General features: G+C 41.4%; 2 protein-coding genes across 3 annotated transcripts in view; one reads left to right on the top strand and one right to left on the bottom strand.

The window, feature by feature from the left end:
* APAF1 (apoptotic peptidase activating factor 1) overlaps nt 1–3788 on the bottom strand; it is a 97182-nt gene extending 93394 nt beyond the window's left edge. Inside the window, exons 1-3 of the mRNA XM_056114368.1 lie at nt 3640–3788; nt 3165–3354; nt 2633–2830 (exon numbers count right to left, since the gene is read on the bottom strand). Coding sequence (XP_055970343.1) covers nt 2633–2830; nt 3165–3354; nt 3640–3777 — 526 coding nt within the window. The 5' untranslated portion in view covers nt 3778–3788. The remainder of the gene's footprint in view (nt 1–2632; nt 2831–3164; nt 3355–3639) is intronic.
* A 3705-nt stretch (nt 3789–7493) lies between these two features.
* On the top strand, nt 7494–27870 carry IKBIP (IKBKB interacting protein). 2 transcript variants are annotated; one of them, XM_056114421.1, is made up of 3 exons: nt 7494–7757; nt 16613–16730; nt 27048–27870. In XM_056114421.1, exons 1-3 carry the CDS (start codon nt 7582–7584, stop codon nt 27801–27803), a joined length of 1050 nt encoding a protein of 349 aa, XP_055970396.1. In that variant the 5' UTR covers nt 7494–7581; the 3' UTR covers nt 27804–27870. The 2 variants fall into 2 exon arrangements, with proteins under 2 accessions (XP_055970396.1, XP_055970388.1); XM_056114413.1 differs by lacking the exon at nt 27048–27870 and adding an exon at nt 19397–20408.

Raw genomic sequence — 27870 nt, 5'->3', positions numbered from 1 at the left:
GAGACGTTACTGGGGCCTGCTTGAGGCAATCGATGAACAACAGGATGGTTGTGATCGTTATTGTAATTTGTTTATATATTCTTTCTCCCCTCCTAGACTGTGAGTGGATTCCTTAGATGCACAAACTGCCTTCATTTTGGATAGATCCCCATTGCCTAAAATAGTACCAAATACTGCTATATTTACTGAACATAGACTCTTAAACTTACTGGATACATGCCATTTACTGAATAAAAGTCAAAAAAAAATAATAAGCACCAAGAACAAAGCTCAAAGAGCTGGAATGCTTACTTTGCATGCAAGAAGCCCGGGTTCAATCCCTGGCACCACATGGTATGGGTCAGCAGCAGACCTTGAGCATCACCAGCATGACCCAAAACACAGAAAAAGAACAACAATCACCAGGCAACAAATGAGACAGAAGTCTCTTTCCCTTTTCTTTTTCTAAAAAACCCCTTGCGGGGCCGGAGTCATAGTACAGAAGGTAGGGTGTTTGCCTTGCACACAGCCAACCCAGGTTCAATCCCTGCCATCCCATATAGTCCCCAAGCACCGCCAGGAGTAATTCCTAAGCGCAGAGCCAGGAGTACCCCTGAGCATCACTGGGTATGAACCAAAAAGAAAAAATAAATGAAATAAACAAAAAAACCTCTTGGTTGTTATTCACACATGTTCATTTTCTTATGGACAAAGGAAAATGGGCTCCAAGGCCAGGAGATGGCTCAGCGGTCAGGACCATATTCCCTGCATGCACAGGGGGCCTACCTGTTCCCTGTAGTCCAATCCACAAGTCACCCTTCCCAGCATCGCCAGGTATACCCTGGATGCACCAACACACTGCTAGGATTGCCCTGGTGGACCTAGGCTCTCAGAGCTCCAGTGGCACTGCACCACTGGAACCAAGAACTGAATCGTCAGGTCCAGTGAGCCTTGTATTCTCAGGAATGGTCCCAGGATCCCCCTGGATACTGCCTGGATCTCCCCCACCCCCCAAAAAAATGGACTACTAAAGAGTTTTATTTTAAAAAACAAGTGACAGAATTAGTTACAGAAATGAAATTAGTCTTTTAATATAGGAGTTCAAATACCACTCACTGGGAGAGTCTTAGATGTGATGCATTTCCAAGATTCCTTCCTCATAGCATTCTAGAGCAAAAGTAACACAATTCACGGGACATGTAAGTCCAATAGTGCTTGAAGGCAGGGATATAAACTGAAACATTTTAAGGTCTCTTCGATCCTAGAATTTTCTCCTTTATTAAGATACAAGGGAACTACTTTCATTCACAGTGGTACTATGTGCAACTAACACAAATATAAAGCTACTGGCCTGGCTAATCTAGTGTCAATAATAAGGATGAGAAAAAAACAAATTCCAAATTTAATCACACATATGGTAGGCAGAATAATGACCCTTCTCCTACCACCACCCCCCCACTTCCAGACCCCAAGATATCCAGAGCCTACTCCACAGAACTTGTAAATATGTCACCTTATAAGGTGAATGCAATGAAAGATTTTTAAACAAGATATTATCAAGGATAATCTGGTGGACCTAATGAAATTATAAGGCATCATACGCAGGAGGCCAGAGATCAGAGTCAAAGAATATGTGACAGGAGTCAGAGAGATAGTATAGCGAACAAGGCACTTGCCTCCATGCAGCCAACCTAGGTTTGATTCCAGGCACCACAATAGCCTCCAGGATTGATCCCTGAACACAGATCCAGGAATAAACCCTGAGTACTGCCAAGTGTAGCCCAAAGACAAAGCAAAAAAAAAAAAGAAGAAGAAGAACAAGCATGTTACAATAGAAGCAAATATCAGAGAGGGAAGAAGAACTTAAAGATCAGAAAAATTGCTCTAGGTAAAGGTAAAGGCCCTCCCGTTGTTCGTAGATTTGCTCAAGCGGGCCCAGTAACGTCTCCATTGGAGACTTTGTTGTTACTGTGTCTGGCATATCGAATACGTCACGGGGAGCTTGCCAGGCTCTGCCATGCAGGCGAGAAACTCTCGGTAGCTTGCCGGGCTCTCCGAGAGGGGCAGAGGGATCGAACTCAGGTCGGCCATGTTGGCTGCGTGCAAGGCAAACGCCCTACCGCTGTGCTATCGCTCCAGCTCTAAACATTTGGACAAGGGAACTATAAGAAGAAAAAATGCAGGCCACCTCTAGAATCTGAGAAATGTCGAGGAAATGCTTAGTCCCGGGGCCTTAGGAAGAACTCAGTCCTGCTGAACCTTGGCATTAGCCCAATAAAAATTACTTTGGACTTCTGGCTTCCAGAAGTAATTTGGAACTTTGGAACTATGATAATCTGGTGTTTGGGATCACCAAATACATGGTAATTCAGTACAACAATAATAGAAAATTAGGGGCTGGAGCGATAGCACAGCGGATAGGGTGTTTGCCTTGCACGAGGTCAACCCAGGTTCGATTCCCAACATCTCATATGGTCCCCCAAGCACCACAAGGAATAATTTCTGAATGCAGAGCCAGGAGTAACCCCTGTACATCGCCAGGTGTGACCCCCCAAAAATCAAAAAAATTAAAATTAAAAATAAAAAAATAGGAAATTAATGTAAGCCTAAGAGTACCTCTTTAGTCAAAAAAAGGATAGTAGCCAAAACTTACTTTCTAGGAAGCAATGATCTCGAACAGCTTCTGCAGCTAATACAGACTTTCCACAACCTGCCATTCCATATATAGTGACCCATCCTGGTTCAGAATTCAGTTTGAAGAGCCTCTCACGAATTGCAGTCACCAACTTCTTCCTGGTAACAAAAACAACCGGCCTCTGCGGTACCCCACCTTCACACAGGACTGTTCTAACTGAAATGCAAAACAAAACAAAGTGAGCACAAATAAAATTTTGAAATGGATACTCAAGTAATAGTACTAAAATCAAGTAATAGTTCTAATTTCTCAGTACACCCTAAATTAAAGGAAAACAACTTTTAAAATTAGGATGTGGATATATTATTATATCAGCAGCAGACAGCACTTTAAATAAGAAAAACTGAAATTAAATGAAAATACTTAGATTAGAAAAAATAATTATGTTTTCACATCCATTTTGCAGTATCTTCAGCCAACTCCATCCATAAGACAAAACTGTATCAATGTAGCTTTTAGGGAAGCATTTGAAAGTATCCTGAATACAAACCATATGAAGTTATTCCACCAACTGAATCTTTGCCATTGAAAGAAGAGACCGCAGGAACAGCACCATGGAGAAGAGCGGCAAGGTCTTTATATCCTTCATGGAGTAGAGCATTATAGAATGATATGTAGGAATAATTATCTTTTTTAAGTATCATTTTAATTAGCATAGCTGCTCGATGCTGTTGAGTGGGCTAAAAAAAAAAAAAAAGAATATGTTTGCAACATAAATTCGTGGAGACCTTTGCAAGCTATAGTTTAAATTCTACAACTCTGAAAGAGGGGCCAGAGAGACAGTCCAAGGGTAAGCTCTTGCCTGGCAAGTAGCCAACCCAGATTCAATCTCTAGTACCACATATGGTCTGCTGAGCACTGCCAGGAGTGATCCCTGATCATAGCCAAGTATGGCCCATCCCCCCTCCACCCTAAATTTGTTACACCTAAAATTCTGAAAGTACAGACTGCCTCAGAGACTTCACCTCATTTTTAACTTTTTCTTCCTCTGATACTGTTAAAACGCCATCACTAATCATGTGATCCATGATGTAGGATGTCTTGATGTCCTTTTCAAGAGCTTCTCTATGTTGAAGCAAACAATTTCGAGCTTTTGCATCCATTCTCCCTCAAGTTTTTCTTTCTCTGAGCTGTCAACCATGAGCTGAAAATCAAACATCAAAATATCTGTCAGTCTATGAGAGAACCTGCAGTAAAATCCAGGTATGCGGGACCTGTGACTGAGATCTCTGAGCTCTCTCAGAATGGGACTGGACCTCCTCCTCTCCCTAGCTCCCTAGTTTTCCAGTAGCTTGGCAGTCACACCCAAACTGATAAACACACACACACACACACATACACACATACACACACACACACACACACACACACACGGTGCCATATAATTTCATCCGCAGCCCAAGAACCAGAGACTATGAAATAAAGCTTCAGGAAGGGAGCGACATAGATAGTCCTGGACCTATCGTCCTGTCGCAGACCTCTTAAACTCTAGCCGACAGATGTATCAAAAGTAGCATACATTTGTTTGGGTCTAACATACATGCTTGTAATAATCTACAAGATGATATAATAGCATTCAAACAAGCCTATGGTAAACACTGTGTGTAAAAAAGTGTATGTATGAAATGGAATGTTACACTTTAAATTAGTAGTTATTTAAAATTGGTAGCTACAGCTCTATGAACTGCCTTGGAAAGATGCACATGACATATTACTGAGAAAATTAAAACTATAACCCTATATATAGAACATAACTTTGTTCAGGGTCTGGGGTGGGGCTCAGTGTTACAGTCTGAGTTCAATTCAGAGCTAAGAAGGAAGAAGAAAGGAAGAAAGAAAAAGGAAGAGGGGCTTAAAAGAAGAGAGAAGCTAGAGAAAGGAGAGAGGGGGAGAAAAAGGATGTTACATATTCAATAAAACGTATGCGTTACTTTGGGTAGCAGAATTTAGAAAGTATTTCTGCCCACTAATTTGTATTTTTCCATATTCACTTAATTTTTTTAACACGTTATCATTTTCCACGTGTACAAAGATACTTGTTCGTTAAAATTTTATCAACAGAGACCATATAGAAACTCTAATGTTTAGGAACTTTTGTTTTCCTTGTCCAAAAGACTAAAGAACATATTGATGGAACGGGGCATTTAGTCTTCACTGACAAAACACAAGTCTCACATGCTTGCTTTCAGTTTCTGTTGAGTTGCTAAGTGTGATAAAGCAGCAGAAAATACTCACTGATGTCACTTCTTGGATTAAAAAAAGAAAGGACAATATTCTTGACTCTACCGATTTTTCTACCATTTTGTTTCTACCAAAATTATTTCATACAGAATACAAATGTTTCCAAAGGCTTAAAATCCAGATCAGAATGTTTGCAAGTTTTAAAATAAGTACCAAACTCTACCCGGTGGATTACAGTGTGGGTTTATTAATTTATTCATTCAATAAATATTTGAGGGGGCTGAGCAATAGCACAGCGGGTAGGGCGTTTGCCTTGCACACGGCCAACCTGGGTTCGATTCCCAGCTTCCCATATGGTCCCCTGAGCATTTCCAGGGGTAATTCCTGAGCACAGGGCCAGGAGGAACCCCTGTGCATTGCCGGATGTGACCCAAAAAAGCAAAATAAATAAATAAATATTTGAGTCCCTTCTATGTACAGGTCTCTTGGGAGCATAAAGAAGTAGTGAGAGCAGTTACCTCTGCTTGACAAGGCTCACGAAATGCTCTCACTAACATGAAACTAACTGATTAAAGAAAAAGTTATGATTAGGGGCCAGAGGGCTAGCACATTTGCCTGGCAAACAGCCGACCTGAGTGCAAAGCCATGAGTAACCCTTGAGCATTGCTAGGTGGGGCACAAAAAAACAACCCCCAAAAAATTACAATTAGAGAATCACTATCTTTCAAACATCAATGACGTCTGTTATCCCAATTTAAACAGAAAACGTTCCTTCATTTCAAGTAATGACATTCAATTTGACAAGATCGAATTTGTTCAGGTAGCAAGCAACAGTTAAGCAAATACACAATCTGAAACTAATTTCCGACTTTGGTAGCTTTATGAAGCCTCAAGGCGCACATTTTAAGTTGGAATACTAAGATACTTTATTGTTTTAAAAAGATTAAGTGTTCATATCGGCTATCATTTATATTCAACCATATATACATATAATGGGATGCTTATATGCAATCATATTATACATAACTGAATAGTCATGTTCAACCGAAATAATCGGGACAAATTCTCCAATCCCTCCAACTTTGGGAAACACCATCAATAGAGGAAGTGGAAACCGTTCTTTGCTGTGCAATAGACAGAAACGGGTCGTTGCATCCAAAAAAACCTAACTGCTGCTGACTGCTTCCTCTTGCTAGCATTTCTCTTCCTGGTGCAGGAGGTCTAACAAGAACCATCCTAGAGGAGCAGGAGGGTGTTCAACCCTTCCTCGTCCCCGACTTCAGGCTCACTGACACGGGCCACTGCAATCCCAAAGGGAACCTGGCTGGGGGGGACTGGGGGTGGGGGGAAGCAGAGAATCCATCAACTTACCCAAGCCTTGGCGCCGAGGTCTTACTTCCCAGGACTCAGCCTTGCAACGGACCGAGTGGGGGAAAATCCAGGTCGGGAGGTGAATAAGAACTAAGGGGTGGGGGGTGGGAGGGAAGGAAAGCAGGATTCGGGGCGCCACGCCCAGGCAAGTCCGGACCTCCCAGGTATACTGCGGCCCGAGGAGTGCCTGAGGACCCCCCGGGACCCTCGCCCCCACGTCACTCCCTCGCAGTCCTGGGACGCCGAGGGGAATCCCGGCCCGCGAGCCTCAGTCCCGGAGGACCCCGCCCCGCACACAAAGGGAGGCGGGCCCCGTCGGGCGGTCGCTCCTTCCCTCCGGCCGCAGCAGCAGCAGCAGCCCGGTGGGCCACTCGGGACGCCGCCGCGGCTACTTCAAGTCCCTGCGGCTCACAGACGGCCCAGACCCCCTCACCCGCCCTCTCCTCAGGTTCCTCCCGCCACTGCAGCCGCCGGAAGAAATAAAGCACCCGCGTCCGCTTGACAGCTCCTCCCGGCCTCCTCAGGACCGCGGAGCAGTCAAAAAAAAAAAAAAAAAACGCCGGGCCCGCCCAGCCGGACAGCGCGCACACGCGCAGGCAAATCAACACGCCTCCGAGCCCCTCTGGGGACGGCCGTCGCCGGGCGCGCTCCCGCGCGCTGAGGAGGAAGCGCTTCCCGCCTCACCCCGCCGCGGGGGCGTGGCTAAGACATCAGGGTGTGGCTAAACCTCCGGGATGTGGCTAAGACTCCGGGGCGTGGCTAAACCTCCGGGGCGGAGACGTGACTAAACCCCGGGACGTAGTAAAGCTCCGGGGCGTGGCTAAACAGCGAAGTGTAGTAAAATTAGGGGGCGTGGCTCAGACTCAGGGGCGTGGCTAAACCTCCGGGACTTGACTTAACCTCTAGGGGCGTGGCTAAACCTCCGGAGCGCGCCGCGTCGGGCTGAGGAAGAAACGCGGCGACGGCGCCGGCGACGAGCTCGACGTGGCGCGCGCGGCCCCGCCACGCCACGGCCACGCCCCGCTAAGGAGCCGCTTCCCTCTCCTCCTTGCTCGCGTCCCACGCAGTGTTTTGCACAGATTTGCACCCTGAAAGCAAAGGACGAGTCTAAGAGGGTCGACCCCTGCCTCAGCCGGAGGAGCCTGCAGACCGGGGTGGGGGGGGGGGGGGTCCTGAGAAAGTGGGGGGGGAATGCTTTGAACCCACGGGGATGGCCGGGAGAGGGAGGGAACCGGTCTCTGGGCGGTGCCAAGTTCGGTTGGGGGCGCGGTCACCGCCCCTGCAGAGGCGGCCACGTCCCGTTCCCCCCAGAGTTAAGGAGTCGGGGTTTGTGGTGCGCAGGGTCTTCCCAAGACATGTCTGAGGTGAAAAACCGGAAGAAGTCGGGGCCCAAGGGAGCCCCTGCGGAGCCCGGGAAGCGGAGTGAGGGCGGGAAAAGCCCCGAGGGACCGGGCAGCGGAGGCGGGCGCTGGGCAGACCCCCGGACGGGCCTGAGCCTGCTGTCGCTGGGGACGTGCCTGGGCCTGGCCTGGTAAGTGGACGCGAGGCCGACCCGCGCGACCCTCAAGTCGCCCCGCTCTTGCCCGCGCCAGCCGGCGTGGCATCTCCCTTCCTCACCCTCGACCCCGAGTTTCCTATTTTTTTTTTCATTTCTCTCCTTTCTTAGAGCTCGCTTTCCCTTTTCCTTATCCCTCGATCGAGGGGTGGGGGGGGTGCCGACGTTGAGGTTTAGGAACGAGAACCAGCCACATTTTCCAAAGGGCGGCAGATTCCACGCCGAACCGCGTGGGGGTCCCGTTACTTTGCGTCCACTGCGTCGGTCCGGCCGTCGTGGACACGTTTGCACCCCCACCGCCACCGCCATGCATTCCTGACGGCCGCGTTAGCAGCCTGGAAAGAAAGCGTTCTGTCACTCTTGATCTCACATCCACAGAGTAATGAGCATCCCCCGCCATCAGGGGATTTGTCCTCTTTTCCATCACGGTGCGTCCAGCACAGCCTAAGGCTTAGGATGTGGCTATGTAGGACCCCACGATGGCTTGCATGCTTGAAGCTCCGAATTGAAACTCCAACCATGCCTCAGTACTTTTTTTTTCCTACTTTTTAATGAAACAAAAACCTGTTTCCTAGTTTATAGGTTGAGCTATGCACCATGATGTAATGAACATAGACCACTGTTGTTCACCTAAAACTTCCATTTTTATTTATTTGGGTTTTTGACCACACCCTGCAGTGTTTGGGGCCTGCCCCAGGCTCGGTGCACCCAGTTTTCCCTGGTTGTGCTGGAGATCCGGCCTGGTTCATCCTTTTGCGCAATCTCTCGGGCCCTAAAACTAAACATTTATAGTTTTTAAGTGTAGTGGATGATATAGTGGGGTCATAGGGAAAACATTGGCTGGAATAGTAGCACAGCGTGTAGGGCGTTTGCCTTGCACGCCGTGGACCCGGGTGGATTCCTCCGTCCCTCTCGGAGCTGGGCAAGCTACCGAGAGTATCCCGCCGGCAGGGCAGAGCCTGGCAAGCTCCTGGCGTATTCGATATGCCAAAAACAGTAACAAGTCTCACAGTGGGATATTACTGGTGCCCACTGGAGCAAATGAATGAACAACGGGAAGACAGTGCTACAGCGCAGGGAAAACTTTAGAAATATCCTTGAAACCAGCTTAGTTTTGCCAGTTCTGGAGTGGGGTGGAGTGTGCTTGTCTGCCAAGTACACATAGCTTCGCTGTAGCCCCCCACCGGAACTTTTCCTTTAAGCATAACCATAATTTCCTTTTGATAATATCGATGCTTTTTAAAAAAATATTTTAAGATTTTATTAAAGCACCATGACTTACAAAGTTATTTATAGTTGAGTCTTAGACAATACAGTATTGCAGCACCAACCCCACCATTGGTGTCAACTTCCCTCCACCAATGTTGTATCAATGCTTTAAATTACAAGTTTGCTCCAATGTTCATCTATTTTTAAAGTATTCATAAAATACTTATCTTCCAGAGTATAATAGAATTTTATAAAGGACGGGGATGTTCTCAAGTCCAGAACATTGTTGATGCTAAGACATTTTGATTTATGGATTAGAGGATAGTATAGCAGGTAGGATACTTGCCCTGTGTGCAACTGACCTGGATTCTATCCTGGCATCCCATGTGGTCCCCTAGCATTGCCAGGAGTAATTACTGAGTGCAGAGCCAGGAGTAACCTCTGACCACTGCCAGGTGTGGGCCAAAAACTAAAAAAATGTTTTATTTATGGAGCTGGAGAGATAGTATAGCAGGTAATGTCAGGGTTTGATCCCCAGTGCCCCATATGGTCCCCTGAGCACTGCCAGGAGTGATTCTTAAGTGTAGAGCCAGGCGTAACCCCTGAGCATTGCAAGTTGTGCCCTCCCAAAGGTGTTTTTTTTTTTATTGCACTTTACTCATCCAGAGTTGAAGTCTTTCAACAAAAGATTTATTTAAGTGAATGTTGACTCTTAAATGATTTTTTTCCCAAAAGAAATCATTTATTAATATAATTTTCTTTGTGGAATATTCTGATCTTAAAAGAATAAATTACTGATTGTGCTGTTTTAAATAAACTTCTTTGTGTTTTAAAATTTATGACCTTAACAGAAAAACAAAACAAGTGCTGGGAAAGTTACTCAAAAGTCATTCTAGCAGGAGAAAAATTTCTCTCTTTATTGAATTTAAGAGATTAAGTGATTATTAGCTCTCATCAGTCACTTAACAATTACAGTTACTTGAGATAAATCACGAAATGTTCCACTTTTCGATAAGTTACTTCCTGGGAGAACAGCAATAGGAATTTAAAGGAGAAAGAAATGTTTTAGGTTTTACATCCTTCATTTGCATGAACCCAACTCTGCTTTTAAATGAGAACAGACCTGGAGCTTCCACCAAGTAAAAGTAGTTTGGGGGTTTTTTTTGTGATTTTTTTTGGGGGGAGGGGTTGTTCCCTGAGATTTTTTTTTTTAATTTTTATTAGTAAGACATCATGAGGTACAGTTGTAGACTTACAAATTTTTGTGCTTGGGTTTCAATTCTACAATGATCAAGTACCCATCCCTCCACCACTGCCCATTTCCCACCACCACTGATCCCAGTATCCCTCCCCCCCCATCCCCCCCCCCCCCCCCCCCCCCCCCCCCCCCCCCCGTCTCTGTGGCAGGGCATTCCCTTTTGTTCTCTCTCTCCTATTGGGTGTTGTGGTTTGCAAAAGAGGCAATGGGTGACAATCATGTTTGGTCTATAGTCTACTTTCAGCATGCTTCTCCCATCCTGGGAGGATCCTCCCAACACCCTTTATTTGGTGTTCCCTTCTCTATCTGAGCTCCCTTTTTCCCTAGCATGTGCGGTTGGCCTCCAAGCCATGGAGTAAAATTCCTGGTACTTATCTCGGCCAATCTTGGGTGTTAATCTCCTATTTTGTTACTTTATGTTCCCCAGATGAATGCAATCTTTCTATGTCTATCCCTTTCTTTCTGAGTCATTTTGCTTAACATGATACTTTCCATGTAGTACCACTTGTATGTAAATTTCATTGCTTTCTCTTTTCTAACAGCTACATAGTACTCCATCGTGTAAATGTACCAAAGTTTCTTTAACCAGTCATCTGTTCTCGGGCACTCAGGTTTTTTCCAGATTCTGGCTATTGTAAAGAGTGCTGCAATGAACAAACAATTGCAGATGTCACTTTGACTATACTTTTTTTGCCTCCCTGAGATTTTTATGAGGGAGAGAGGGTTCCTTCCTGATTTGGGTGCCACACCTGGTGTTGCTCAGGGCTTACTCGTGGCAGTGACTATATGTGTGGAGCAGTGGCTCAAACCCAGAGCAGCCACATGCAAGGCAAGTACCCTACCCGCTGCACCAGAGGCCAAAGGAAAAGGCCAAAGAGCTGATTGGTGGTGTAATCTAGGCACTCAGCTTTGTAAACATGAGCCTATTTAATCTCTACAATTCTATCAGATAATATCTTTGCTTTACAGGTGGAAATATAGTAAACATGCCCAAGGTTATATGGGTTAAGCAGTTAGTAAATGGCAGGGCCAGAGTGGTCCAGCTCCACATTCCTTTTGTGCAGTGTTAGGAATCAAACTCGGGCTCTCCTGCAGCTCCACATTCTTAAGCCAGTATAATAAATTTGTCTCTTTTCAGTAATCTAAAGAGAGTGTCTGGACCTATAAATAAATTCCTAGTCCAGAGCTATTAAGAGCTTTTCTTCTAGAAGTTATAGTCCTTAACAGACTAACCTGAAGAAGACAAAAAGGAAGGTTTTAACTGCTCCAGGTTGGAGCGCATCTAACACAAAATAGAAATGAAGTACTTCAGATGGTCACTTAGATGCCACTTTCAAAAGTTCATCTTTCAGAATAGAATCTACCTCCTACATTTTTGGCTTCTAGAAAATCATCCTTTTAAAATAAAATTGGGGCAAGGGGGCAGGGCATTCTGCTTGCCAAGCAGCCAAACTGAATCAATACTTAGCACCCCATGTACTCCCCTGGGAACCTTCAGGAGTGATCCCTAAGTGCAAAGCCAGGAGTAAGCCCTGAGCACAAGGTTTGCCCCCAAAATTTTTAATTTTTTAAATCCTCTTCCCAGGACCCGAGCAATAGTATAGTGAGTAAGGCATTTGCCTTGCATGCAGTCAACCTAGACTTGATCCCCCAGGACCCAAGATGGTCCCCTAAGCCCTACCAAGAGTGATCCCTGAGCACAGAGCAAGGAGTAAGCCCTAAGCATCACCGGGTGTGGCAAGAAAAATCAAACCAAAAAATCCTCTTTCCTAATATGAAAATAAGTTAATATTTATGCAAAAGTTGTTTCAGACACATTTAAGTGAAAAGTGAAGTATATTTTATCTCAATACCACACAAACCACTTTTTTATTAATAATACTGTTTTCTTTTGTACACACTATTAATAGGTATCACTGATGAATCTTTTGATCTAAAGCTTACCAAAAAAACCCTCAAAAGTGCCAAAGATGATATTTCACTAACATCTTCAATCTTTTGCTTGATATTTGTCTTTAACAAAGGCTCAGAGATAGATAATATTTTAAGTGTTTAATTAGGGATCTAAGAATATGGCTCAGTGATAAAACTCATGCGCTGTATAAATGAGCCCAGGGATTATCCCAGCACACACACTAAAATTTTTTACAGTTCAATATAACTAAAAACCCTAGCTTCTTAAACTGTGGACCAGAACCCCATATAAGGATATGTAACTGAATGTAGGAGAGTCAAATCACAAATTTCTTTATGATTTATTATCAGTAAATGGTTTGTCCATAACTATTTTATATACGTGTATGCCCCAGGGTTATGTAAAAAAATTCGGGCAAGGGACTGGGGTGATAGCACAGTGGGTAGGGCGTTTGCCTTCCACACGACCAATCTGGGTTCCAGTCCCAGCATCCCATATGGTCCCCTGAGCACCGCCAGGAGTAATTCCTGAGTGCATGAGCCAGGAGTAAACCCTGTGCATCGTGGGGTGTGACCCAAAAAGCAAAAAAAAAAAAAAATCTGGCAAAAAGTGATTGTGAACAGAAAAAGTTTAAGAAACCTTTATGTGAAAAAAAAAAAACTAAGATCAAATCAAAGTTGTTCAAGCTTTCCTTTGATAGAGTCTCAATTAAAGACTTTAATATGCCTTGTGAAACTAGAAACAAATAAATAAACCTTTATGTATAGAACAGGATAAATCCATGGGTGTGAGATAAATCCAGTGTTGGAGGACAACACTGTAGTCCAAAAATATGATGAAACTAGTCTCTGAAACTAAACTTACTTTTGTGGGGTGATCTTTGTCCTTGGATCTCTTCTGGTCTCACATAACCTATAATCTGAAAAGAAACTCTTAAAGCTAAGAATGAAGTTACCAAAGAATTAAGACTAACATCCATTTTTGAAAAGTAGGATAATGGTGTTTTCTAATAAATTGATGTTTTCTTCAGAATATTTTTTTAATTGAAGAAAAGTTCAGTGCTGATAATACAACCTCAGCTTAACTTTATTTTACTGTTATCTCCTAGGGGACATTAACAATCATCAAAAGGAATATATTTTCCTCGATATTATAAACATTTGATTAAAAAGCAAAAAATTCATTTTAACCTTTGAGAACAGCTAGCCTAATAATGACATTTGTTAGCCTGAAACATAAACACCTTCACAGTGATACACAAAGCTCAGATCTTTCAGCTCTCCAATGCGTTTGTCTTTAAATACTTTTCTTCAAAAGAAGTGTCAATTTTACCAAACAATGGGTCATTAGACGCACTTAGTTTTGCCAAGCACTTATAATCCAGGGGATTTAATTTTTTTTTCTGTTATATAAGTCATGTCCCAAGCCATTTAAGTCCTATCTATTTCTGTGTGTAGGACCAACACCAGATTTTTTTTTTTTTTTTGCTTTCTGGGTCCCACCTGGCAATGCACAAGGGTTACCCCTGGCTCTGCACTCAGGAATCACCCCTGGCCCTGCTCAAGGGACCATATGGGATGCTGGGAATCTAACTCAGGTCGGCCGCTTGCAAGGCAAATGCCCTACCCTCTGTGCTATTGCTCCAGCTCCACTGACACCAGATATTTAAAGCTACCAGATGACTCCAATTGTGCAGTGAAGCTTTTGCACCTCTGGTCTCTGTCTGTGGTTTAGGCACTCTTTTCATACTCTTAAGGCACTCTTTTTAGGCATGCATTTTAGGCACTCGTTTCATGCAGTTCTGCTCCAGTGCTTTTTGATGACTCAATAAATGACCAAAGAATTTCAGCTGCTATGTCTGAGCCTGAAGAATTCAAAGTTAATTAACCAAAATTTCATGTGTTCTAGATTCAGATCTTATGCAAACAGAAGTTCATTTATTGTTTTCAAGTTGGAATGGATTTTTGTATACCTGCCTCAGCCCTTATTTGCTCTATGAAGAATACAATTTTAGAATGGCAGTGAAATGCACTTATATGATTTATAGTGATGAGTATAACCAGTGATGCATACTATATACCTTGCATACTACCATTACTTTTAATAAGTCCTTTTTTCAGTTTTGACCTTTTTGTAATTTCTTTCTTTTTGCTTTTTTATGGGGGGGGGTCACACCCAGCGATGTTCAGGGGTTACTCCTGACTCTGCACTCAGGAATTACTCCTGGCAGTGCTCGGGGGACCATGTAGGATGCTGGGAATCGAACCCAGGTCTGCTGCATGCAAGGCAAACACCCTACCCACTGTGCTATCACTCCAGCCCCTTTTTGTAATTTCTAATTGTCATCACCTCTTTATTCCAGCTTTTTTTCCCTCTTCTACATTTTAATTTTAAAGTATATTTTAAGGACAGGGAAATGGCATTAGTGCATGCAGGAACTCTGGGGTTCAATCCCAGCTCTGTATGTATCCCCTGAACTATTCCAGTCTGATGAATGTGGATGGCCCCAAGACAAAGCAAAAAGCAATTTTTTTCTTTATTTAGTTTTGGGGCCAAACCTGGCCAATGCTGGGAAGCTATTCCCAGCTCTGTGTGCAGGGGTGAAGGGTGGGAGGGCTGGTGTCTCTTCCAGCAATGATCAAGAGTACCAGGTAGTGCTGGTGTTCTAACTCAGGTCTCCTGCATGATTTGTAAGAGCTTAGCCCACTGAGCTATCTTTCTGGTCCCAAAAAATGCATTTTAAATTTAGACAATTGTGCTTCTCAATATAAAAACATCTTTTGGATATTACTCAAATATAGCCTTGAAAAATATATATGGATGAGGTCAGAAAGATAGTACAGTGGGTATGTTCTTGCTTTCCACACAGCTGACCTGGGTTTGATCCCCAGCATTCTATATGGTACCCCGAGCGAGCACCACCAGGAGTGATCTCTGCACACTGGTAGGTGTGGCCCAAAAAACGAAAACAAAAGTTAAATAAATATCCCTCCAAGATACTTTCTTTGCTTGCCATTATTGCAGATACCATACCTTCACACTCACTGAACTGAAAAACCTGAAAACGAGGGCAGTGTTTTCCTGTTTAGTAGCACAGGTACCCAGATCTGGCACATAGACACTGCCTAAAAGTGTGCTGAAATACTTGTTTTCCTTGTAAGATACTCCATTTTTTTTTCTCCCCACTCACTGTTTTTATTTCTAGAGACTCCTAACCATATCATTGGTAGGAGCAGAAGTTCTCTCTTAAACCTGGGGCCTCTAAAATGTTGATCTATTGTTCCCAAACACACAAGCAAGTGGTGTCTTAGGGCTGGCAAGTTATCTACAATTTAGTCTCTCTCTGCTAGAGCAACAAGGTGAGCATCAATTTCTGCTTCTGTAAGACTCCTAAATTTAGGATTTTCAGCTTAGAACTACTTCAACTTCTCTTTCTGAAGGTTTAAAAGCAATTGATGGAACAGTAGACAGATGTAATTGTACTTTGGACACTGTTCAAATGTCCAATCAAATTTCTTCTTTACTTTTTTTTTTCCCAAGAAAGCTGATTGACTCGGTTTGTATCACTCCTGCTGCGGTGGCTTTAAACCCATAGTAATAACCTGCAGGATCACACTTGGACACCTGATATTCCTTTAAAATTCTGTCTCAGGGTACAGAGTGATAGCACAGAGGATAGGGTGTTTACCTTGCACACAGCCTACCTGGGTCCAATCTCCAGCCTCCCATATGATCCTCAAACACCACCAGAAGTAATTCCGAGTGTAGAGTTAGTAGTAACCCCTGAGCATCACTGGATGCCCCCCCCCCCCCCCGCCAAAAAAAAAGAACAAATTTCTTTTTCGGTGTGCACTCCACTCGGAGGGTACCCTCATCCCAGCTGCAGGTGTACAATTGGTTTTTCATAACTCTACCTTGGGGTTGCCTCTGTTGTTTAGGGCACAAATTTCTTGTACTCTAAAGAGAGAAAGACCTTTTCTTTATCTCTCCAAAGAACATCTTATTCTCCTTAGAATTAGTATCCTCTCAATAAATCTATTTTACTTCAAAAACAATAATACCCCATGTGAGACATCCATCAGAACGGCTGGAGCATTGCAGTCCTGCAGTGCCAGTCGGCTTGGCCACCCACACACCCTGCAGTCAAAGCCAAGCGGGTGATAGCAGGAAGCTGCTTCCTGCCCCTTGAGTGCCAGGCAATTCCCTGGTGCAATACGCAATGTCTCGAGCAAATCTTTGTGATTTGTAAACTCTGAAAACTGTTAAAAATAATAATAATAATAATAAATAAGATTTTGTCCCGGGGTAGATACAAGTGGGAGGCCTTGGGTTTGATCCTTGGCACTGTGAAATCCAATAGAGAATGAAATTCTCTAAACTAGAATGAATGTTTTAAAACTTTTGACTTGGATATGAATTAGGGAGTAGTGATTTTTTTTTCTTTTCCAGGTTTGTATTTCAGCAGTCAGAAAAGTTTGCCAAGGTGGAAAACCAATACCAGTTACTGAAAATTGAAACCAGTGCATTCCAAGGGCTTCAAAATAAAATCAGTTTAATTTCAGAAAAGGTAATTATCAAATGATTTATTGACGAAGATTTTCTTATCTCTTTCTGTTATCATACTTTTTTTTAAAATTTTTATTAGTGAAACACGATGAGGTACAGTTGTGACTTACAAATTGTTATCATCCTTCTATTCCTTTTTTCTGTCCTTTATTTTTGGTCCTATATTATGTGGTTCCTGGGAACAAATCACATATGCAAGACAAGTAAGACAAGTGCTTTGTCTCTGAGCTGTATCCCAGCCCATTTCCTGCCTTTCATACCAGTTTCCCAATCTTTTTCCAACTATGATCTCCTTCAGATCTTATTTCCTTCCTGTGCACTTCCCCCACCCCTAGATTGGCCCCCTAATCTTGAGTTGTAACCCCCAATTTACACAATTTCCCTATGCCCCCTTTGAAAGACACTTGATTTCAAACATTACTATTATAACTCCCACTGATCTCCCTTACTTTTCGTATCCTACCTTTACTTTGGTTTAAATTCATAGTTATTTAAAATGACAGAAAGCTTTTTTTTGTACCATGTTACTGTTTTTTAAGAAAAAAATCTACTAGAATATATTGGCAACCCATAAATACTTGTTATTGTAGTATTCCAGCCATCATTTGCCAATTGCACGTGACTGATGTGGGTCAAATCTCTGGCATCCCATATGGTCCCCTAAGTACCACCAGGAGTAATTCCTGAGTACAGAACCAGAAATAACCCCTGAGCATCGTTGGATCTCTCTCTCTCTCTCTCTCTCTCTATATATATATATATATGTATATATATATATATATATATATTTCTCTCTCTCTCTCTCTCTCACACACACACACACACACACACGCACACACAAACACACACAAAGAGTAAATTTTCACCAGCCTGATTCATCAGTGTGTTCAAGAGACAGGATTCAGAAACACTTCTGAGCTTTTTCTCATTGCCCACCAGGTTTTCTTTTCTCTTCTCTAAGCCTCTGTTAATAACCTGTGTTATTTGTCATGACATGGTAGTATATCCTGACCTTTTGTTATTATTGTTAATTTGTCTCTTTTACTGATCTTTAGAACCAACTTTATCTTTTATAACTCTAGTCCCTAGTAATGGAACTAGCTCACAGAAGAAACTCAATGAATCTTAATGGAACATCAAGGAATATGAGATGTAAAAGAGCCAAAACACTGTCTCCCCTATCAAATAGTAAAGTCAAGAGTATATGCAGTATAAGCTCTGAGCACCACTGGGTATGGCCCATAAAACAAAAATAAACAATAGGCCTGGAAAGATAGTACAGTGGTAGAACATTTGTCTTGCAAACCTGGGTGTCCCAAGTTCAACCCCTAGTACTGCATATGGTTCCTTTACCCCCACCAGGAGTGATTCCTGAGCAAAGAGCCAAGAGTAAGTCATGAGCATCACCTTGTGTGGCTCCCAAATAAATAGACATAATTTTTAAAATAATAAATAAAAGACTAACATTTGGAGATAGCTCAAAGGACCAGAGCATATGCCTTGCATGTGAGAGCCTGGTTCCATCCACAGCACTGAATGCCCTCAACAGATACCAGTCGGAGTAGCCCCTGAGCATTATGCCATGAATAAAAAAAATTATATTAAGAAAATAATTATATGTGTTAAGTGCCAAATATGTGGGAAATCCCTATTCCAATAAGCACTCCCAGAGGTTCATTCTGTCACAGAAGCTTGGCCAGGATGCCGCACTGACAAGCTGCGATCTCGTCCAGAGCATGAAGGAAGGAGAGAATTTATTGCTGCAAAGTGGAGTGAAGAAAAGCCTAGGGCAAGGAGAGACTGTGGAACTGTGGTCTTTATCCCATGCCGTAATAGGCACAGCAGTTAAAACTTAATCTGTATGCCTAGTGTAGAATGATTTAGAAGGAAGTAACCAGATGTGGATGTTGGATAATCCTTTGTTTTAGGCCATCTTTCTTTGGTATGTGGTTCAGATGTCCCATTCAAGTACTTCCATAGCTCCTTCCCTATCATACCCCAGATAAACTTATCTTTCTATTTTTCACTTTTGTAAATGCTATAAAGGCCAATTCTGGTACCTTTTCCAGAAGTCATTTAATTCTTTTTCCAAGCAGAATCTTGCAGAGAGTAGTAAGATTTAGGAAAGATAACAATTTTTATAATGATTTTATTGCTTAAACAGGCAAATAACCATAACAGTTATTTCTAAGTTGCTTTTCATTGGAATAAAATAGAAAGAATACATGATATACTTAAAAGTTTTTTCATTTTTTCTAATTTTTCCACACCCACTTTGCTCAGGGCTTACTCCTGGCTCTGGACTCGGGATCATTGCTGGTAGTGCTAGGGAACCAAATGGGGTGCCAGGGATTGAACCCCAGTCAGCCACTTGCCAGACAAGCATTTTGTCCATTGAACTATATGTCTGGCTCCAATTTAAGAGTTCTTAAATATTTTTCTCTTGAATATACATGCGTGAATATTTGAACTATAAATTGGTATATATTTTTCTAAAAGTTTTACCAGATGTTTTAAAAATATTTATTAATGGACTATTTTCCAGTATGATTCTGATAAACCCAGATATTTTTAGACACTGGTAGAACAGCACCACTGTTAAAGTATGTTTCCCTAATACAAAAGTTATTAAGTAGCCTTGGGAATTGTTTTGTGTTACAAATACAGCTTGAGTCCACTGAAAGTATCCTGCAGGAAGCTACATCATCCATGTCTTTGGTGACCCAGTTTGAGCAGGAAATATCAAGCCTCCAAAGTAGCATGCATAAGACTCAAAGTAGTGAAGAGATGCTCACTCAAAAAATGCAAAGCCTTACTGAGAAGTTCCAGAATGTTACTGATTTCTGGAAGAGAAGCCTAGAAGAAATGAGTGTTAATACAGATATTTTCAAATCAGAATCCAAACATATACATTCACAAGTCACCGCCCAACTTAACAGAGCTGAACAAGGAATAAAGTCTCTCACCGAAAGGCTAAGAGACTTGGAAGATAGCACCCTCAGAAATGTCAGAACAGTAAAAAGACAAGAAGAAGAAGATCTTCTGCGCATTGAGGAGCAGCTGGGCTCCGACACAAAAGCAATAGAGAGGTTGGAAGAGGAACAGCATGCTCTTTTTGCCAGAGATGAAGACCTGACGAACAAACTGTCCAACTACGAACCCAAGGTTGAAGAGTGCAAAACTCATCTTCCAGCAATAGAAAGTGCTATACATTCTGTCCTCAGAATCTCACAGGATCTAATAGGGACAGAAAAGAAAATGGAAGACTTGACTCTTAAGATGTTTAATATGGAGGATGATATGCTAAAAGCAGTGGCTGAAATCATGGAGATGCAGAAAACCCTTGAAGGACTTCAGTATGATAACAGCATCTTAAAGATGCAAAATGAACTGGACATGCTAAAAGGAAAAGTTCATGATTTTATAGTATATTCAAATACAGGAGAAAAAGGAACATTAAAAGAACATAATACAGAAAACAAAGAAATTGACAATGATTTTTAAATTCACTACAGTTATCCTGATGAGCCACATGAGAATATATAAATTGATTTATTCTGTGCATTTAAGGGTTTTGGTTTGGTTTGGGCGTTTTATTCTTGATTTTGGTGGGTTTTAGCCATACCCAGCAGTGCTCGAATCTTACTCCTGGCTTTGTGCTCAGGAATCACTCCTAGGAGTGCTCAGAGGATCATACGCAGTGCTGGTGATTGAACAGCTTCCAAGCCCCTTAACACCTGTTTTGTTTTTACATGCTTCATATTATTGGAAAACTAAGCAACATGTCCACACAAATGGATTGTGTTTTGGGGAATTGGGGGGGAGGATTTAGGCTTTTGTATATCTGTGGTGTCTAAGTAGGAACCAAAGGCCTCCGTGACAGGCTACCACTCAGCCCTCAAAATTTTAGTATTAAAACTTTTTATTTTAACTATCTTAAAAAAAAATTTCTTAAATATCTATTTTTCTACTTTTTAAAACAATATACTCAATTTTCTTACGTTTTTTAATAATGAATCAACAGCATCATAAATTTTACCCATTATAATTGACCCAAATATATTCATGTCTCTAGCAGCTACTAAGGAGTGGTTAACCCTTTACTAAATAAAGCCAGTTTGGATTTTTGGTTTTGTTTTTTGTTTTTGTTTTTGTTTTTTCAGCCTAATGCCTGTTTCTTACACCTTGCCTGAAACTTGATCTGTCAGGTTAGTTAGTAATGTCCTGGACTCAGTTAGTTCTTCATTTCTTTTGTTCGTTACTTAAGATTTAGAATCCAGACAACCAACTTTATAGAAATTTTATCTAACAGCGATAACATGACTGAGGGAAAGCCATGAATTAGTATGTACTTTTTGAAAACTCTGGAGTCTGGGACAATGGCTTTATTACTTTACTTGTTCTTAAAGTTTTAAGGCATTTGTTAAAGGTTATTTTAAAAGGTCATACCAAGTTATGCTCCATCTAATGATTCTGTGCTGAGGCTGAGGTTCAGCCTGGTGGTGTTTGGAGGCCCCCAGGCATATACCCAGTAGTGCTTCGGGGCCATGCAGTTCCAGGGCTCAAACTCATGACCTCATACAGGACAGACTGCTACATTGACTATATCTCAAGGTAGGTCCTCTTATAAGAATTTATTTTTGTTTTTATATGGAAGACATACCCAATAGTCCCTAGAACTTACTCCTGACTCTGTTCAGGGATCACTCCTAACTGGATTTGCTGGGAATAAAACTATGGTCAGCCATAGGTAAGGCAAGTTCCTTACCTGCTGTACACAGCCCTTAAATAAATATAGTCTTATTGAAGGCTTCTATAAATGAATTAAGTATATTCTTTGAAGTATGAACATTGGAATATCTTTGTATCCCTGGTCATTTTTTTAGGATTATGTTTTACAGACGCTTGAATTTTCTAGATATATTTTTTTTTCATCATCCTGTTATTCGTCGATTGCCTCGAGCAGGCCCCAGTAACGGCTCTTTCATCCTAGCCCTGAGATTATATTCAAGGCTCTTTAGGAGAATGAGACCCATCATTGTTACTGGTATTTGGCATATTTGGTACGCCACGGGGAGTTTGCCAGACTCTGCCCTGTGGGCAGGCTACATTTGATAGCCTGCAAGTTTGTCCAAAGTAGGAATGAGATAATAAGATGTCATAAAAAAGATGTCCTGATAAGATGTAGATATATGGTCTCTAAAATAAATTATTCTACTTACAATTGAAAGACACTAATGAAACGATAGGAGGAGGAAAAGAGGGGGGAGCATGATGAGAAAATAACAATTATGATCTTTTCAATTAAAAGTTTTTGGGTGCTGGAGCGATAGTACAGTGGGTCCCATCCTGGGCATCCCATATGGTCTCCCATGCATCACCAGGAATAATTCCTGAGTGCAGAGCCAGGAGTCACCCCTGAGCATCCCTAGGTGTGACCTCCACAAAAAGCCAAAACTTTAAAAAATTAAAGATATGTGAGAGAGAGTGTACAGGGGCTGTTACTTGCCTTGCATGTGGTTAACCCTAATTTGATCACTCGCATTGCAGTCCCTAAGCACTGCCACCAGACTCAGCCAGAGATAGGCCAGAAACCTAAAAAAAGAAAATCACAGTATTGGTTTCAATGTACTCTGAGAAATTTTAGGTTTCTGTGTTTTTATATTTCTAAAATACTATGTTTTAAATATTTTTACTTCTATCTTCATGTCAATGAAATAAATAACTGAAACATTGTTGCTTCAATCTCTATCCTGTCAGGGAAAATTCATTTTTCTACACTTTTGACAGCTATTTGGCTGCCTAGCAGACCTGATTCAACTTTATTAACCTACAAATATCACAGTCATGGTTACAAACAATAAATGGGAACAGTAACCACTATAGCCTATGATGGTTTCCTATGGTCCCAGGGAAACAAAAGCCTCCCTAATACATAATACTTGTGAAGATTTAGATGTACTCAGTTTGTCTTCCTCTGAATCTTCTCTTCATTTACAAAGACACTTGAAATTTCAAAACTGTTCTGTGTATCAAATATTATATTGTATTGTCAGCCTTTCCTTTAAAGATTACCAATAGTCTAAGACACATTTTTGTATCTTTGTTATTAACAATAAATTTTGTAACAGTTAACTTCTGATAGAGTTCTGGATTTATTGCTTATAATTAGTGAAAATTAACTGCTTATAAGAAAACATAGGGGAGGTGGAGCAATAGGACATTGGGAGGACAATGGGGTTCATCCCCTCTCTGGCATCCATATGGCTCACTGAGCACTACTGCCAGAAGTAATTCCTGAGTGCAGAGCCAGGAGTAACCCCTGAACATCGCTGGATATGACCCAACAACAACAACGGAAAAAAAAAAAAACTAATTTTTTTAAGCTTTGGATGTAGAGCTTAACAGTTGTTTATAGATGCTAGATAGTACAGCAGATTCAGTGCTTGCCTTGCTTGCAGCCAAATGGGGTTCAATATCTGGTACCACATATGGTCCCTGAGCCCTACCAGGAATGATCCCTGGGCAAAGAATCAGGAGAAAACCCTGAGCACCACTAGGTATGGTCCCCCCTCCCAGCAAAAAAAAAAAACAAAAAAAAGTGTGTGATATTTTCTAAAATCTATGCACAATTTGTTTGGCTTTTTTCGTCACACCAAGTGGTGCTCAGGGGCTACTCCTGGCTCCGCATTCATGGATCACTCCTGGCAGTGCTTGGGGGACCATATGGGGTACCAGGGATCGAACCTGGGTCAGCCCCATGCAAAGCAAATGCCCTATCCGCTGTACAATTACCCTGACCCCAAAATTATGCATAATTGCCGAAAGCTATTAACTAAGTGCACTTTAATATTTTATAACAAAAAATGGTTTATTCTTTAAAATTTCATAGAAAATTCAACTTATAAAGAAGCAAAGGTAATAGCATCTTTAATCTTGATCTAATTATAGATTATTGTTTGAATCTATAAGTTCGCCAAACATGAAAAAAAAATTCTTAATAGATACCTCATATTTGCATTGTTGGCCCAAACTAAATTTTTGGGGCTTTTGTCTTTTTGGATCACATCCAGCTTTGCTCAGGGGTTACTCCTGGCTTTGCATTCAGAAATCACTCCTGACGATGCTGGAGAACCATATGGGATGCTGGGGATCGAACCTTGGTTGGCCCCAGGCAAGACAAATGCCCTACCGGCTGTACTACCGCTCTCAGTGGTAGAACATTTGTCTTACATGTGTGAGGCCCTTGGCTAGTTCCCTCAGCTCCAGCAAAAAAAAAAAAAAAAATATATATATATATGATGATGATGATAAAGATAAAAAAAACCATTTAAAAATAAAAACAAAACATTATTTTGGGGGCTGGAACAATAGCACAGCGGGTAGGGAGTTTGCCTTGCACACAGCCAACCCGGGTTTGATTCCCAGCATCCCATATGGTCCCCTAAGCACCGACAGGGGTAGTTCCTGAGTGCAAAGCCAGGTGTGACCAAAAAAGAAAAAAAATTAAAAAAACTATTATTTTGCCATCACAACTTGATTTCTTTCCAATTTGTGCCTGTTCCTTAATTCTTTAAACACAGCATTTTCACAATCTACCTCCGCTATTATTTTTAAAAAATGGGGTCACCTCTTGGTACAGTAATTAGCATATACCTATTGAGAAGGAAACTTCTAAAATATGACACCACAGGGCAGGGTCAGCTTTGAATGAACTTCTTGCTTTGAATCAAATTCCCATTTTAGATTGCGTTTTTGCAACTGTATAGCAGTTTCTTTTTTTAAGCTTCCATGAAAGTATTCTAAGCACACTAAAATTTTATTTTCAATAATCAAAACAAAGTTTATGTATTCATCTCAAAAGTCCAGATGAGGAACCAAAGAGAGAGGTAGGGTGCTTTACTTGCACAGGACCCACCTGGGTCCCATCTCCAGCATCATATGTGGTTCCTCAAGCACGGTCAGTACTAATTTTTGAGTACAGAGCCAGGTGTAAGCCCTGAGCACTGCTGGGTGTGGTCCCAAAATACAAAAATGTTCAGGTGAATGAACTGTGCATTTCACATTTAAGACAACTTTAAAAATCATAGTGAAGACAGTCTACAACTTTTAATTTTGCTAATTTGTGATTGAGTTTTGGACAACTCCCAGTGGTGCTCCAGGGTTGCTCTCAAAGGTGTACCAGTTAGTGTTGGGTCTGAAGCCATTGCTCCTGCGTGCAGCATCATTCCAGATCTTTGAGCTCTTTCCAAGCCAATGCACAACTATTTTAGAAAAAAACTTGTTGACTTTAATTAATTTCCTCTTCCTTAAAAAAAAAAAAATACTTTTCAGCTTTTATGTACATTGTTACCTGAATTTTTTACAATCCACTTATGGCCATTTTCTGTCTCAAAATAAGGGACAAACTTTATATAGCTTGATTGTTCTATAAATATTGTCCAGTCAGACTGGTTTTAATTATTACTAGAAATTCTATAGTTATCCTTCACTTGACAATGACTTCCTAGAAAACAGGCCAAAGCAGTCTGGAGTGATAGTACAGCGGGTGGGGTGTTTGCCTTGCACACGACCGACCCGGATTTGATTCCCAGCATCCCATATGGTCCCCTGAGAACCACCAGGAGTAACTCCTGAGTGCATGAGCCAGGAGTAACCCCTGTGCATCGCCAGGTGTGACCCAAAAAGAAAAAAGAAAAAAAAAAAAAAGAAAATGGGACATAGCTTAAATGCTGTTAAATCCATTGTAAATGGATTTACTTTTCCATTGTATACACAATGTATATCTGACTCCAGACAGAGGCATTGACAACATATTTCCAGCATTTTGCAATTGTTCTTTTTATTTTTTTCTCATCACTTAAGCACAGCCCACAAGTTTAACATGGCCTTCCCAGTGAAGCTTAGTGGTCTCACCTAAAGGTCTCTTTCCAGTATTCAATTCTGTATTATTTATGAGATTTAAGGTTTAACCATCTCGATAACCATGACTTTAGCTCTTCCTTTCTAATTTTATTAATTTAGGACACAAGTTTTCAAAGACTTGAAATTCAACAAAATATTCAATTTCTCCAATACTATCTAAACACACACACCTACCACCAGCAGCACCAAAAGTTAACATGTCGTGAAGCAGCTGGGTAACTGTTAAGTTATGTCCAAGTTAAACCAAAGTAAAATTTAGAGGTGTCAGCAAGCAATGGACAATGGGAATAGAAGAATATAGCTCAAAGGGCTGAATCACATTCCTGGCATGTACAGGCCCTGGGTTCCATCCCTGGCACTTCATGACCTTCCAAGCACTGCCAGGTATATTTTGTATGAGATGGTGCCCTAAGCATCACCAAGAACAATCACTGAGCAGTGAGCCAGGAATAGCTGCCATAAAGCATTGCCAGGTATAGACCCAAAAGCAAAAGAAAAATCAGTAACAGCATTGAAACAGTCACTTTGGGAATTACGTATATTTGGAATCACAGATTTATGTGCCTTGGAGATGATTTTTGTTTGTTTGGGTGCTCTGCTTTTGTCTTGTTTTGTCTTAATATCAATCTTCTCTATAAAACTGTTTCACTAGGGGGCTGGAGAGATAGCACAGCGGGTAGGGCATTTGCCTTGCACGTGGCCGATCCGGGTTCGATTCCCAGCATCCCATATGGTCCCCTGAGCACCGCCAGGAGTAACTCCTGAGTGTAGAGCCAGGAGTAACCCCTGTGCATCGCCAGGTGTGACCCAAAAAGAAAAAAAAAAAACTTTCACTAAATTGAGGCCACTACCCAGGCTGTAATCATGTTCAAGTTCCTCACCCCTTGGTACAACAAATAACATACCAGAAAATTGAGCTTCAGTTGAATTGAGTTTTCAAGGTCTCATGAATATTTAACTCCAGAAACTTACTCTCAAAGTAATAGGACAATCCAGCTTATAAACAGTATCTTGGACATTGATCCCTTTATTCTAGCACATGGAAGTACCAACTTGTGTTTCAGAATTGTTTAACCCCACAATCTACCAAACCTTACCTAGAGACTTCCTTCTCCTTTCTCCAGCACCTGAATACAACACTATCTCTCATTTCTCTTACTTTGTCACCATACACAAGACTGACGTACAAGAGCAGTAACTTTTAAAAATGCCATTTTCATTCTTATGAAACGTTCTTAATGTTTTCTTTTTAGTTCTTCACTTCATACAGCTTTTTTCAAATGCTCTCTGAAGAGCAGTAAAGTTAGGGTTAAAAATAACTTGAAAGGTAAGTAGAACTTTAAGTTTTAAGCACTGATCAATTTAATTATTGTGGTATTACATTGTCTTACAGTGTCAGAAGTCTGAAGCTATCATGGAACAGTTGAAGTCTTTTCAAATAATTGCTCGTCTAAATCGACTACAGAAGGAAATTCATGAGGTGAAAAGTTGGTCCAATGGGATAACTGAAAAACAAAATATATTGAATAATAATTTGACAGCGCTTTCTCAAGATGTTGCAAGTATAGACCAAAGTACAATGTCCACTGCAAAAACCGTTGGTCTCAAGATTGCCACTGTGAAAACAGATGTACGACGCATTTCAGGTCTGGTAACTGATGTGACATCATTGACAGAGGCTGTGCAAGAACTAGAAAATAAAATAGAAAAGGTAGAGAAAAATACAGTAAAAAACATAGGGGACCTTCTTTCAAGCAGCATTGACCGAACAGCAATACTCCGAAAGTCAGCCTCTGAAAATTCACAAAGAATTAGCATAGTTCAGAAGATGCTGTCTGAGTTAAAGAGTGATTTTAGCAAGCATACTGATAGGTTTTTAAGTTTAGAAAGTGACAGAGCTAAAGTTCTCAAGACAGTGAATTTTGCAAATGATCTAAAACCAAAAGTGTATAATCTAAAGAAGGACTTTTCCCGTTTGGAGCCATTGATAAATGATTTAACACTGCGCATTGGAAGACTGGTTACTGACTTACTAAGCAGAGAACAAGAAATCTCTTTCTTAAATGAAAAGATATCTAATTTAACAGTAGTCCGAGCTGAGATTAAAGATATGAAAGATGAAATAGCACAAATTTCAGATATGGATTGAAAAACATTGTTCAAATCAGACAAGCTTAAGAAATTTTGATTTTTCTTGTGTGTGTGTGAAACTGAAA

Source organism: Sorex fumeus, unplaced genomic scaffold, assembly GCF_029834395.1.
Source record: "Sorex fumeus unplaced genomic scaffold, SorFum_2.1 ptg000003l, whole genome shotgun sequence".
In the NCBI taxonomy this organism is placed as follows: domain Eukaryota; kingdom Metazoa; phylum Chordata; class Mammalia; order Eulipotyphla; family Soricidae; genus Sorex; species Sorex fumeus.
This window is presented reverse-complemented; position numbering and strand designations above follow the sequence as displayed.

Excerpts from the sequence above, each read along its gene's own strand:
- IKBIP (XM_056114413.1), top strand. The coding sequence starts at position 7,582 with ATGTCTGAGGTGAAAAACCGGAAGAAGTCGGGGCCCAAGGGAGCCCCT. Across the intron at positions 7,758-16,612 it reads ACGTGCCTGGGCCTGGCCTG|GTTTGTATTTCAGCAGTCAG; the intron begins GTAAGTGGACGC and ends TTTCTTTTCCAG. Across the intron at positions 16,731-19,396 it reads TCAGTTTAATTTCAGAAAAG|CTTGAGTCCACTGAAAGTAT; the intron begins GTAATTATCAAA and ends TTACAAATACAG.